Source organism: Triticum urartu, chromosome 7A (assembly GCF_056163025.1).
Source record: "Triticum urartu cultivar PI428250 chromosome 7A, HENAU_Tu73, whole genome shotgun sequence".
In the NCBI taxonomy this organism is placed as follows: domain Eukaryota; kingdom Viridiplantae; phylum Streptophyta; class Magnoliopsida; order Poales; family Poaceae; genus Triticum; species Triticum urartu.
In genome coordinates this window covers 115210564-115225471 of record NC_141879.1, presented here as the reverse complement: position 1 = coordinate 115225471, position 14908 = coordinate 115210564, and the positions used below count along the sequence as shown (strand labels likewise).

At 41.8% G+C, this 14908-nt stretch overlaps 1 protein-coding gene across 1 annotated transcript; it reads right to left on the bottom strand.

Annotated features, from left to right (window-relative positions):
* Positions 1-11981: 11981 nt before the first annotated feature.
* Positions 11982-14152, bottom strand: LOC125520214 (uncharacterized). The gene is made up of 3 exons (XM_087534794.1): positions 14038-14152; positions 12199-13356; positions 11982-12111 (listed from the first exon to the last, which is right to left on the bottom strand). The coding sequence occupies exons 1-3, from the start codon at positions 14150-14152 to the stop codon at positions 12050-12052; spliced, it is 1335 nt and encodes a 444-aa protein (XP_087390920.1). The 3' UTR covers positions 11982-12049.
* Between the last annotated feature and the right edge of the window lie 756 nt (positions 14153-14908).

Sequence of the window (14908 nt, the reverse complement as noted above, 5' to 3'; positions counted from 1 at the left end):
TCCGCATCTGTCACATCTAATTTAAAGAAGAGGGTCAATACATATATATGAAAGAAACTCAACACAATTGATGGTAATAAAATAAAATTGTGAATATTTTTTATGTACTAAATGATATGAAATTTACCATGATCACAAAATATCCTACATTCATCATCATCATAATCAACATGCAGTTTTTGCTTCTCTTGTATGTAGTCCAAGTTTTCTATCAGGAAAACATGTTAACTCGACTGTAGATAAGGACAGTATGAAAATGCTCATGTAAAATTACAATTGCCATGTATCAGCTAGACAAACAAATACACTTATGCAAACTTCAGGTTTTTTTAGTAAAACTTATGCGAACTTTAGTTTTTTTTTTCATTAAAACTTATGCAAACTTCTGGGTTTTTTCAGTGAAACGTAATTTCATGACTGCAAGTAAGGTCTTGGTTCAACGAATTTGTCTGTGAGTTCACTATGTAGTCGTGAGTTGGCCATGTAATAACCGGTAGTCAGTACTTAAAAAAACAGGGATGTCTGTTGCGGGTACGCGAAAACCAGTGAAAAAATAAAGAAAGAAAGAAGGCGAACGTCTCTGTGTGTGCTCCAGCGCTCCTCTATTTCTGACTGCCTCATCTCTAGTTCCTGTACTTCTAGATGTGTCACCACCGGCGAGGTAGCGTTGACAGTAAAAAAGTAACACTCGATACTTACTTGATTAATGCGTGTGTGTGGTGCGTTCGCGTGAAGGCGAGCGTCTCCGTCGTTCAGGCCTGCGAGCGGCCGCGGCGACCATGTCCTCTCACCAGCTGGGCGGCATTGTCGACGCAGGTGAGTCAGTCGTCCAGCTTTGAGGCGGCGGCCTCCACGCACCGGGATTAGCTTTGGACGACGTCGTCCACGCGCGAGTACCGGACAAGTGTGTCCAACGGAGCAGCACGCGTCAGAGCTGAGGGAGTCGGCGGTGGCTTCGGGCGAGTGAGATGGGGCCGTGATTAGCTTCACCTGCTGCACAGTGGCCGAGACCTGCACCGCCCTGGGGACGATGATGGTTGGCGACCAGGCGAATCTACATGAATAGTTGTGGGGGCAGATTTTTTTGGCCCGCTTATACTGATCCAAGATACTCAGCGTTGCCCCCACTTGAAGGACCTTGGCGGTGGGTGGTTGTCAGCGTGGGTGTTGTGGATGGAGCTGAAGTCGACGCGGGTGTCGGTGGTTTCCGGAGAGCATGCCCAGGATGTGGACAAAGTCGTTGCAGTCAGTATAAGTGTGTTCGGAGGAAGCCGCAACTCCTCCTCGCGTGTCTCCCATTGTGGCTCGCGTGGGTGGTGGGCTGGTGACGGCTGGCGACTCGCGATCACGATTCCCTGATAGGAGATGATAGGATGCGCTCGCGGTTAGTTTCCTAATAATTAGATGCGTTCGTGATTAGTTATCTAATAGGATGCAGCCATGATTAGTTTCCTAATAATTAGATGCGTCTGTGATTTATTTTTTAATAGGATGGCTCGTAATTATTTTCCTAATAATAGGATGCGCGCGTAATTTTTTTCCTAATAATAGGATGTGTTTGTGATTACTTTAATAATTAGATGTGCCCGTGATTAGTTTCTTAATAGGGTGTGTCCGTGATTATAGTTTCCTAATTGATCAGGCATGGACTTTCATATTTTCCTCCGCGGTGAAGTACGGTCAGTCAATGTAAATTGCTAAGTGCACACAGAGAACAGATTCGGTTAAGGCTAGTCGTTAGATTGAGTTTAGTGAGACTAATCATGCGGTGATAATGTATCCATGTACGTTTTGTGGGGTGCACTTAGAAAAGATAATGTTTGTTCTTTTATAAATAGTATAGATATAGAAGATATAGTCCATTTTTAATGGCAATAATTTCCGCTGAGTCCACGCTTACTACTGCTGGTAGCACCTAGGTCGCGGCAGCGATGAAAGCCCCACGATCATCTCGAGCAATTGCTCCAGTGGCTCCATCTCCATTTTCCAAGTTTACTGATGCGTTCACAGTAATCTTGATCATCCCTGTGCTAGGCTTTTTCCAGATAAGATCACCGCTCTGGTTCTTGTATTTTGTCCTGTACGCTCTCACATAGTGGGTCGCGAGGACTCTTATGGAGATCGCTGTTCGTTCTGGTGTATGGATAGTTTCACCTTTGATGAATTCATGTCTTTGCCACCATATATACCAGGCTGCCACCATCATCAGCTCAGGGATTGGGACTTTACCTGAACCTCCTTCAACCTTGGATAAAATCTCCAGAGTGACTGATCCAGAGTTGTCTTGTGCCACCGCCTGTTGCACACTCTCTTGTAGTCCAAGTGCTCTCCAAAGTTCTCTTGCGCGTCGGCAGGTGAATAGACAATGCTAAATATCCTCATAGCCCACCCTACAAATCGGGCACTAAGGCGAGCAGGAAACATGGCACCCAGCCAAAATGCCGTAACATGGAAGTGAGCCTCGAAACACTTTCCAAGCAAAGTGCTTAATCTTTCCAGGAATGCACAAGTTCCAATTATTTTTTCCATACAGGATTAATTTAGACATTGCCTTGACCATCTGGCCTCACCAATATGCCATATAGAATTGATGCTCAAGCTCTCTGTGATACGCCGATTTAACTGAGAATGTTCCTAACCTTGTATAACTCCATGCCAAAGTCATTCACTCCTTGCACGTATAGGGGTATTTGCATAATTCGATTAACATCAACTGGGCAAAAGATGTCTCTAATTAGAACTTCATCCCATTGGCCTGTATACACAGTCTAAGAGCTACCCCTCTTGCTAAAACAAGGCACAAATTAAATCATAAACAAGAGCTCTTTTACAGGTAACCGAACGATCAGGAAAAGTCTAAATTACCCTTGGGAGAATGACTAAGTTACCCTCCATCGCAGATGGACAGATCTGTTTACTACTCCGTCGTATGGTTTGGGAGTACGAGGGCACCGTAAATTAGCTCTAGATCAATGCCTCTCCAGGGAAACTCATTATGTACAGATCAACATATTTTTTTATGTATTTGATTTATTGAGTAGCTTTCAAGTACACATTATTGTTCATGGTGGCAAAGCAAAACCTCAATAGGATCACTTTCCTGAATTTTAGAAAATTCGGTGCATAATATATACCTAATTTTGTAGTTCAAGGTAAAGTAGAGACAATGCCAAATACTGACCTAGTTATCATATACCCCTTCGGTTCCTAGGACTGGTGACATTTTAGATATTGACATGGTCTATAATGTACATATGTGATCAATAAATTTGGAGGTGCATATCAGCGATAAATATTTCTTTAGAAAAGAACAAATGACATATATTAAAACCAAGCAACTTTTACATGACAGTTCTTGAATAGAAATAAAAATTACACATGAATCCTTGGAGAAATCAACGCCCTCTTCGTCTAAATTGCCAAATCCTCATCGGAGCCATGAAATTGTTTTTGACATAACGACCGAGAAGTCGTTGCATGGAGCAAGAAGACGCCCACGATAGTGTGTAAGAAATAGATCGCTACACGGCAGAAGAATGTGAAAGGGTGCTGGACGAATCGCCTTGTAAAAAACTAAGATCTGTTAGGGGACGCCTTCGAAGACCATCTTCAAAACACGAAGACACAACCAGATCCGACCAAATGACTCCCCATTCCTCCTCTTCGGCGACGACGAAGTGGAATAAGAGCTAGGCGAACTTTATTCCTAACCCGCACAATGCCCCCTCTCCTCCCCTCTACTGGTAGATCGTTGCTTTCTTCCTTGTTTGTTGGCTCTGCCAGTGAGGGAGTGCAGGATGGCTTGATCTACCGGTGGATATGCAATACTTTCCTCTACCGTGGGATCACTGACATGTGGGTCTAGTTGCTAGCGATCCCACATGTCAGCCAATACTACAGAGAAGGCTTGCCCTACGTGATCACGATAGGCGGTGGTGGTCGTGCGGGGGTCGGTAGCCTGTCATGCATGCTCCTCCCCTGGCTGCCATCGGCATTTGCTACGGTAGGAGCAGACAAGGCAGCTTGAGATCCGCCAGGTTGGCATTATACAACTTCACAGCCTCACTGATCGACCGAGCCGAATTTAAGTTAGATCACTTACGCTAATGCTCCGATTATACTATCACGACCCCAAAAGTCCACCATAACAAGACAAGGCCATGCATTCATTGCCCATTAGCAGGACTGTCCAATTATGCATGCACTTCACATCAGGCACTGCGATTGCATTTTCAATTTGCAACAGGTTATATAGAGAAATAGTAGATTTGCCCTTTTGTCCTACTCCATCCCCAGCTGCCCCTTGTAGTATTGTATCTATGAGCGTGCAACGGCAAGTGGGTAGTGCTTCAAATCGAGGTCGAGGCGAGCAGCTGCGCGCTTTAAGAAACTCCCAGGTCAAACGATGCATGTATGGATCATCAACTCACAAGCGCAGCCCTAATTTTAAGGCAACTACTGGTAGATGCAGTGCACTTCGATACCGCGGCCGCAAACAGCTGATGGTATCTGGTTACGGGTTGGGAGTAATCGGCTGGGTGGGTTTCCAGATTGGCGCCGGCGGTTGGAGGACCCTCGAGACGCCGACGACATATATTATATATACTCCACCCCCATGGTTGACGACGATTAGACACTTCCAGCTCCCCAAATCCAGCTAGCTATTGGTATCCGTTCAGTTCAGAGCAAGCAAGCAAGCCTCGTCGGCGACGGCGCCGTGTCGGAATGAATTGCAAGGTAGTCGCATGGCTGCTCGTAGCCGGGCTCGTGCTGGGTTCTTGCACGACCGCTACATGCTCCTCGCGTCTCCTGCTAGATGCTCGCCCATGCCGCAAGGAGCTGATTCACGAGACCGCTGCAGATCATGCAGAGGCTGACGCAGAGGTACGGCGGGTCGCCGGCGGAGGCAACAGTGGTGGCGAGACGGCTGTGTCCAGGCGGTCTCTGGGGCAGAGGGCTCCGTCGCCGCCGTCGCCTCTGCCGAACAAGAGGCTGGCCACTAAGATGCCGGCTCCCCCGCCACCCTTGGCGTAATTGTGAACGACGATCGACTCCCTGTTCAGTTGCGCGTGCTGAACATACCACCCAGCTAAACATTTTTTTTTCTGAACTGAACTGAAGAGAAACAGCAAAACCAGATTTTCTGTATGAAGTTCTTCATATTCGCCCTCACCTTGCTCTCCCATGAGATTTTTTTCTACTTCTTACTTAGCAGTTCTGATGACTACGGGTTGCATTTTTTTTTCATCGAAACAGCGCATTTCATTTAATCCACAACGTTTATGTGGATACAAGGGGTTAGTAGGAGGGTTCAAGAGGAGTGCGGATTTTTGGAGGCCGAGCTCCAGTGAGCTCGGTATTTTGAAAAAATCAAAAAGCGTATTTAAAAGTTCCAAAAAAATCTAAAAAAAATATCATGAAAACTTATATGTATTCCGCAAGAACGTGTTAAATTTCGTCAAAAAATGTTGTGATTTGTAGGCTGTACAAAAATAACAAATTTCTGGCCCAATAACAAAAATAAAAGGCCCATTAAAAAATGTGTATTTGTCTTTCTCCTGTAGGCCACATGTAAACGTATAATACTGTGAAATTTTGCATATACATAGTATACATGTGCATGTGTGTTCAAAAAATAAATTTGGAATTTTTCATGCTCCAGAAAAATAAAAAATGAAAACGAGCTCACTGGAGCTCGGCCTCCGATGGCATTTTCCGGGTTCAAGAGCCATAAATGGCGCCCCTTACCCAGCTAGTAGTCATCTTAGCAAGATTATGAGCCTCAAAATTATGCTCGCGCTGCTCATGGCATATATCACATGCCAAAAAACTGGACTTCCAGGACATGATTTCCTTTGTTAGCATGCAATAGCCGATCAACCGCATCTTAACTTCAAGATCTTGTGTGACCGTGTGACTATCAGACAGTCAGTGGTAATAAGGACCTTAGGGTGCGCCAGATCTCCCCCTAGTTCTTTATCCAAAAAAGATCCTTCCCTAGTGCTTGAGCTTCTCTGCATGCATAAGCTTACAACGTCTCAGGGTCCGTCATCCCTTCTAAAACAATTGCTAATGCTCCAAGGTACAAGCCATTTTCAACCCTGCATACAACTCCAACAACAGCTCTGTTCAAGTTTTGGCTACAGCTGCATCACAATTCACTTTAGCATTCGGCGATCGCTTCCGATACCTCCTACTCGGTGCTTCACGCGCCGAAAAGAGGAACCAACACTCCCTAGACTAGTTTATAGGCCACGGCCGAATTCCCTCTCTGCTCTCTCGCTAGCTCGCTAGCTTCATTTTCTTTCGTTCGCTATTCTTATTGTATTTGGCATAATTCGTGCAATAAAAAAATCATGAATACAAAGAACAAGGCAGTTCTAAAAGAAAGTTCAAAAAACCGGTAGGGCCTTCACCATCGAAAACTAAAAAGATCATAATTTTTTTTAAAAGGGTAAAAAAATTAGAAAAAAAGTTCATTAATGAATGTTTTTATTTTTTAAAAAGTTTGAAAATGTTGAAAATAGTTCGTAATTTTGGAAAAAGGTTAGGTAAATTTGAAAAAGTTCACGCTTTTTTATAAAATTCATAAAATATTGAAAATTTCGTGAGAAATTGAAAAATAGTTCAAGAAATTTGAAAAAAATTCACAAAACGTTTGGAAACAAAATTTGTGAATTTAAAAAATGGGCATCTTAAAAAAGGAAAAAATGACAAGCAAAAAGAAATTGGACAAAAGAGTTGGTCCAGAAAAACCATCAACAAAAATGAAAAAACCAGTTGGGCAGGTTCCTAAAACTATCGGAAAGCTTCCAAAAGCTTCCCAAAACCAGAACGAAATCCTGGCCCGATACGATCCATATATGGGTCGACTAATTTGCTAGCGACCGGGACTGCTTGTAACTTGCGCATGAAGCACCGAATAGGAAATGCATTGAGGAGCTCGTCTAGAAGTTGAAGGGCCTCCCGTGCATGGCTTATTGGGCTAGCTTTGTGGTAAAGGGCTACCTTTGTGTCATTGTTTTAATGGGCTAGAAGGCAACTGGGCCCTTGAATGCTTCAGCCTTTTTAAACTGACAAGTCAGGAAACACTAGAAATATACTTTCCTTCTTTTGCTACAAGGAGAGATACAGACAATCAGAAGGGAGATACTTTTCCTTTTTTCAAAGGGCCAAAAAGGGAATTATGAGGAATTAGAAAAAAAAATGCACCTTACATTCTGAAATTTTATCAAAAAACAAACACACCTTATATAAAGGAACGGAGGGAGTACATGACTACGAAGGCACGAAAGAAACTACTTTTTTTAGTCCCATATATATAGAAAGGTTGAGAAGATCAGCGCTAGAGAGATGCATATATAATTAAGGAGAGGGTAGGGTAACTTTGAAACTTAATTACTTACTGGACGGGGTCTATGGGTGATCAATATGGCTCATGGGTAAGCATCCGTGTGGCCTTTGCCTTATTTGAAATAAAAAATAATAATCTTCAAGGCCATATTGTCTTGGCACTGTTATGTTTTATGTTTTTAATTATACTTTGGTAAATTTACTTATGCGAAAACTTCCCCCATTTTATACTTTTGTCATTTTGGTGTATCTCTTACGGCAAGTTTATATTATCAGAAAAATACCATTTGTATTTATATTTTGGTCACTTTTGTCTATCATTATGCACTTGACTAACATGCAAGTTGACGAATCAAAGCTCAAATTAAGGACAAATACTTGGATATTGCAACATCGATGACCAACTTTATGTTTGTCAAGATGCAATATGCCAAACAGTTTTGGTGGAGCATCTCGGTCTCGATTAGGAACCCAACGCTTATAAAATTTCATCATTTTGCATCTGTAAATTTCTTTCGAGAATAAACAACTTCTAGTCAAGAGCTAGCTAGCTCACTAACAACACTAGCAATGTACTCGACGAACACTTCACTGCTCATGGGCTCATGGCTCTCCTCCTCCTATGCACATGTGCAACCTGTGTTAGCATGATAAGTGAAGCTGCGATGGCAAAGTGAAGATGTGGAGCACCACGGCCGAGGGATTCCATGGTGGTTGTAGAGATGTTGTATGGAGCATGAGATTGTGGGGTAAAAGAATGCCAACAAAGTCTAATATGAATGATTGCCGATTGATCAGCATGAAAATTCAATTTGGGATGGATTAGTTGTAGTACTAAATACCAAAATTTATATATCTAACTTTGAAAGTAAATTTATCTTGGCAAAAGCAGGCAATCTAGTACTTGTGTAGTGTTTACACTTTACAATACTGAAAACATTCTCGAAATAGGCTTATGCTCCGCTTTATAGATAAAACAACCAACATGTCCATACAATGAGTTGCAAGCACCGCAATAGAAAGTCTGCTGGGGCATCAACACAAGCTCGCCCAAATAAAATGTAAAAGAAAGACAGAAAAAGACCACCAAGTACCTCTACATTAGGGGGTCTGTGGCGAAGAGAGGCGACAAGTAGTTTCATGCAGCGCCGAGGGCCGATATTCGATTTATACCTAAGCCATACAGTCGTGGAGAGGCTCGTCATTTGTGGCCGACAAGTGGCAGTGACTGTTCAACCGCTGGCTACTGTATTAGCCGTGCAGCGGCACTCAGTTTATGTACGAACACCCGACGTACAGTTAGCCATAGTTAACATATAAGCGCTCGTCTTACAGATAGGCTCGGCTTATGCATTTGCCGTGAACACGGCTAGGACACTTTGCTTTATTGTGCAGACATGTGGCGCGTCTGTGTTGTTCTTGGGCCCAGATAAAAGTCGAGATGCGGACTTATATGTAGGTTGTGCAAATCGAACGGGCACTCAGCTACTTTTATGGCCACGTGGCACCACCTCCCTCCTGTCCCTTGACATGGATGGAAACCAAGCCCCGACACTCGGCTGACACAACACCGTTAACGTGTGCTGGTCGTCAGGTGCTTTCTTTGCCGTGGGCTATTCTTTTTTACTCGGTGTACCTTTATGTCGTGTCCTCGACAAAAGACTTTTGGCTTTTTGGAATTTACCTCTCTTTACCACAAGACCAATTGAAGGTCAATGTGCGGATTCAAGCTTCTACTGTTATCACAGATACACCTTAGTTCCTGATAATAGCAGTGAGTTTGGCTATGAACTTCTTAGGAAATAAAATATTAGCCATATAGTAAACAGGAATACCAGAAAAAACTGATCTAATCAATTCAAGCCTAGCTGCATGAGAGAGCAAGTTGGCCTTATAAGTAGGAAGCTTATTCATGAATTTATCCAAAACAAAATTGTAGGCCGCAGATCTATTATTAGCAGGAAGAATAAGAGGATGACCAAGATGAGAAAAATTAGCATCCATGTTAGAAACAGGAAAAATCTGCTTAATATCTTGAATAACAGCCTGACTAACATGAGCACTAAACATAATAGCAGACTTGGCCCAATTTGGAGTTTGACCTGACATGGAACAAAAATGATTGATAATGTTGGCCATAGCATTAGCTTCCTGAACAGTAGCTTGACCACATACCAACAAATCATCTGCAAACAAAAGAGAGTGAATCGGGGGGCAATTTGGTCCAAGCAAAATACCCTGAAGACTATGAGCAGCTAAAGCTTCGTTAAGAGCAAGAGATAATTCATTAATGGCAATAACAGACAAATAAGGGGACATAGGACAACCTTGACGAATACCCCTAGAACTTTTGAATTTATGAGAAGGCCTACCATTAATGACCACAGAAAAAGTAGGAGAAGAAATGCACTCATAAATCAAATTTATGAAATGAGCATGCAATCCTTTACGTGCAAGAGCTGAAACAATGAAGCTCCATTCTAAACGAGCGAAAGCCTTAGCAAGATCAATTTTAAGCATGAAAGCAAGGTGATTCCAAGAACGAAGAGCAAAAGAGTGAGAAATCTCTTGAGCAATAATGATATTGTCACTAATTCTTCTACCTTCAATGAAAGCTTGTTGAGCAGGGTCAATATAATCTGGAAGATGAGGCTTAAGACGATTAGCTAAAGATTTGGCAATGATTTTATAAATAACATTGCAAAGACTAATGGGATGATAATCCATAGGAACCTGAGGAACAAGTTTTTTTGGAATGAGAGCAATGTTTGTATCACTCACGTGAGAGGGCAATATACCTGTTCTATAAAAATTGACTACCAATTGAGTGACATCGTCTCCTATCCAATTCCAAGTAGCCAAATAAAACTCGACATTAAAACCATCTGGCCCTGGAGAAGCATTCAACTTCATGTCCTTCAAAATCTGCAAGACCTCATTTTTATCCGGAATTAAATAAGTAGGGTCCAAAGAGCCCTCCGGTAATTGAGAAGCAAGAAAAGGTCTACCACAGTTGATATGAGTGGAAGAGAAGATATATCTGAAATAATTAACAAAGGTATTAGCAATGAGACTAGGCTTAAAATGCACAATATTATTTTCATCCTTAACCGAGCAGATAGTATTCCTTTTCCTTCTCTTAAGCATAGCTTGATGAAAAAAATTCGTATTACGATCACCATCAGTAGCCCATCCCTTCTTACTTCTTTGCTTATAAAAACTATTCAGTTTAGAGAGAGTTTGCTCATACCTGAGAATAAGCGAATTTTCTAAAGCATGATCTTGCTGAGTGATTGGAAGCTCCTGAATCTGCTTGATACTAGATTCTAGTTCCTGAAGCTCTTGCTGAAAAGGTTTCTTCTTCCTACACCAAGTTTTCAAAGCCCCTGCCAAAGAAGAGGTTTTTGCAACAAAAGAGTTTGCTCATACCTGAGAATAAGCGAATTTTCTAAAGCATGATCTTGCTGAGTGATTGGAAGCTCCTGAATCTGCTTGATACTAGATTCTAGTTCCTGAAGCTCTTGTTGAAAAGGTTTCTTCTTCCTACACCAAGTTTTCAAAGCCCCTGCCAAAGAAGAGGTTTTTGCAACAAAAGAGCCTGCTCTAGCATTGTTCCAAGCAAACTTAGCAAAACTACTGAAATCCTTCTCCATTAATCACCAATTTTCAAATTTGAAAGTCTGCTTAGGTTTAACAAAACTACCATCAGTAGAAATAAGTATGGGAGCATGGTCACTAACGATGATAGGTAAATTAAGCACCTTAGTATTGGGGTAATGAGCACACCAATCAGCATTAACAAGACAACGATCCAAACGTCTGTAAATAGGATTAACAGTGTGCTGCCTATTGCGCCAAGTGTAAGCAGGACCACTAAAACCGATGTCAAAGAAACCACAGTTTTTGACAATAGAACAAAAAGGAGACATACGAAAATAATTTACACTACCATTACAGCCATCTGTATCATACAAAATATCATTAAGGTCTCCCATATAGATCATGGGTTTTCCGAGGTTATCATACACAAAAGTGGAAACCTGATTCCAAATGGCACTAGTCTGCCTATGATAAGGATCACCATATATACATATCAAACAAAAGTGAAGCCCCGAGGCTAGATGAACTACATTGTCTAGGATAAAGTGAAAGGAGGAACTATGGACAGAGATTTTAAGATTATCATTCCACATAAGCCAGAGCCCTCCTGAAGCACCTCTAGAAGGAACAACAAAACTGTTAGCCACATCAAACCTGTTAACAAGATCAACCGAATGAACCTTCGAAGATTTGATTTCTGAAACAAATATTACCTGAGCTTTCGTAGAACGGATCAGATTTGCCAGGAACAACATTCGATCGCTACCGAGGCCCCGGCCCATACCTCGGCAATTCCAAGCTATGGCTTTCATGGCGCCCGAGGCACGTTAGGGCCATGCACCATTGCCGGCTTATGTTCATACGCCGGTTGGGTATACGCAGTGACGGGTCCAGGATTAAAGCAAGCCCCGGGCTCAAAAAATAAATTTTTTTGTTGCGAGGGAAAAACTTAAAATCCATCAAGCTACAGCTACCTCAAATATGGCTCAATTGCACCAAATATTTAGAATTTAAACTCAATGCTTAAAGATACAACAAAATAGATAAAAAGATGACAAGAACTACAAACAGTACGTGCAGTAAAAAGAGTACCAAATCAATTGTTTGCTTCATCAGTGTCTTCCATAACTTGATCAACGGTGGAAGAAGAGCCAACACCTTAAGAGAAATCAGAAGCAAACTTTCATGAGAGAAGACATAAACATGAAGTGAAACAATTATCATTGTACAAAGTTGAAAACTTACTACTACGACGAGGTAAAGTTCCTTTGCGAAATCTATAGTCTTGAAAGCGATATATAATAGCATCATCATCAACCTTTGCAAATATTTCTCGCTCAATATTGCACACCATGGAATAATTCAACCAATCATCACCCATCTTATTCCTCAACTCAGTCTTGATAATACTTATAGCTGAGAAAGCTCTTTCCACTGATGCGGTTGCAACAGGCAAAATCAATGCCAACTCAATAAGACGATATACCAAAGGAAGGACTATGTGTCTATCAGTTTGAACCATCTTCACAGCAAGACTACCAAGGTCATTACAACTAACAAAACTTGGATAAGCTCTCACATCAGCAATGAAGTTTTCAAGTTGGTTTCTAAGGACAAAAGAAATCTCATATATGGAGAAGTCATCGACATACATCTGAGCAAGTTGAATAAGTTTGTCTTCATCAAAATTAGCAAATGAGCTCCTTGGATCAAGACAAGCAATGCATCTCAACAATTGAGTAGATCTTTCAGCAAAGCGGTTATTTAACTCAATAATTATTTGGTCAAGCAAAACATTGAATATTTCATATCTGAAGCGTTGATAGAAAGTTAACATTTGACCACCACGCCCCCTTGAACGACCCCGAGCGGGTATTGTATCATCCATGTTAGGCAATATAATGTTATGTTTGACACAAAAGTCAGTTGTGTCCTTCAAGAGCTGATCCCAACCATTATCTCTTATATTTTGAAGTTGCCGCAATGTGATCCCAATCAAACTCACTGCTAGAACTATGTTTTGATCTTTCCTTTGCAAACATTGTGACAACTCATTAGTCTTGCCCAATAGTGTGATTATAACATGCAATATGAAAACAAATTCAAAACTTTCCATCTGAGATATCAAGCCACCTGCTGTGGTTCTTTGTGTTAAATTTTCTGCATCATCATGACTGTTCTCTAATACATGCAAAACAGATGTCCACATCTCAATAAACCGACACAAAGTTTTATGATGTGTGCCCCACCGTGTATCCCCAGGTCTTACAAGGTTGGTTGCTTGGTTTTTCCCTCTTCCTGAAAAAATTTCCCCAGACTCCAATTGACTCACAATATTATCATGTTGTTCTTGGGCTAGTTCATCATGTCCCTTACAAGAAGCATTGACGGTGTTGACAATCAAAGTTATGTGGTTAAAGAAATCCAATACAGAGGAACAACACTTGGCAATAGCAACAACCACTAACTGCAACTGATGGGCAAAGCAATGAATATAAAATGCATAAGGATTTTCATCTAGTATCAACCTTTGCAACCCAAGAAATTGTCCTCTCATGTTAGAAGCTCCATCGTACCCTTGCCCTCTCAATTTAGACATAGACAAGCCATGTTTAAGAAACACACCATCCAAAGATGCTTTTAGAGAAGCCGCCCTTGTGTCACCAACATGCTTAATCCCAATGAACCTCTCAATCGCATACCCATGTTTATCGACATACCTACATAACACAAAGAAGCACGAGAAACCAACAATTAGATACTACAGTACTACTATTAGTAAGGAACAAAACAACAATTAGATACAAAGTTACTAACCTTAAAACCATAGCCATTTGCTCCTTTATTGATGCATCTCTGGACTCATCAACAAGTAAAGAAAAATTTCTATCTCCAATGTCATCAATAATTACTTTGGTGGTCTCTTCTGCACAAGCTTGACACAGTTGCAATTGTATCCCATGTGAAGTCATCAAATGGTTCCTGCCCGCACTATCAAGCAAAGTCTTAGCATTTGAATCCTTTTCCCTGTACCAACTCATCATCTCCAAAAAATTCCCCCTATTCATTGAGCTCAAGCTCTCATCATGACCACAAAAAGCAAGAGCTTGTAATAGAAGAAATCTGATAACACCCAAAATAATGACAAGACGAGCTCTATATTCTTCTTCACTCTTTTTGGTGCCACGATCGAGCACATTTACCATGGATTGCCTTTGATTTTTGAATGCCATATATTGTTGTCTAGCTCTATTGTGAGCACTATCATGTTTACCAACATGTGTATCAATAATACTAAGTCCATCCTTTCAATTTTTAAACCCTATTGTTGTGAATGCCTCAACACCATAGTTTTCTGCTCTAGGTTGCTTAAAACGAAAGCAATAGACACTACACCACAGCACTACATCCCCAACAGCCAAATTGGTCGGGAATACAAGTTCTGCCAACAAACAGTCGGTCAGGAAAGAGTATTGCCGACCAATCATGTCTATTGGGGAAAGTCCAGACGGGAAAGCCATTTCCCGACCGACATATCTTTCCCGACCGACTGCTTGTCAGCTATGGAGTATCTTTCCCGACCAACATTCTGTTGGGCCTGCCATGGGCCTTTCCCGACCAACAGTCCGTGGGTGCTGCCATGGGCCTTTCCCGACCAACAGTCCGTGGGTGCTGCCATGGGCCTTTCCCGACCGACTATCTGACATGTATTCTTTCCCGACCGACTATCTGACAGGGCTGACATGGACCTTTCCCGACCGACTATCTGTCAGGGAAATCTTTCCCGACCGACATTCCGTTGGGCCTTTCATGGGCTTTCCCGACCAACAGTTGGACAGGAATTGTTTTGCCAACCAACATCCAATTTCCCTCACATACAGATTTCATGTACCAACGTCAATTGCCCTCACATACAGATTTTACGTACCAACAGAATATCAGTCAAGTTGCATAG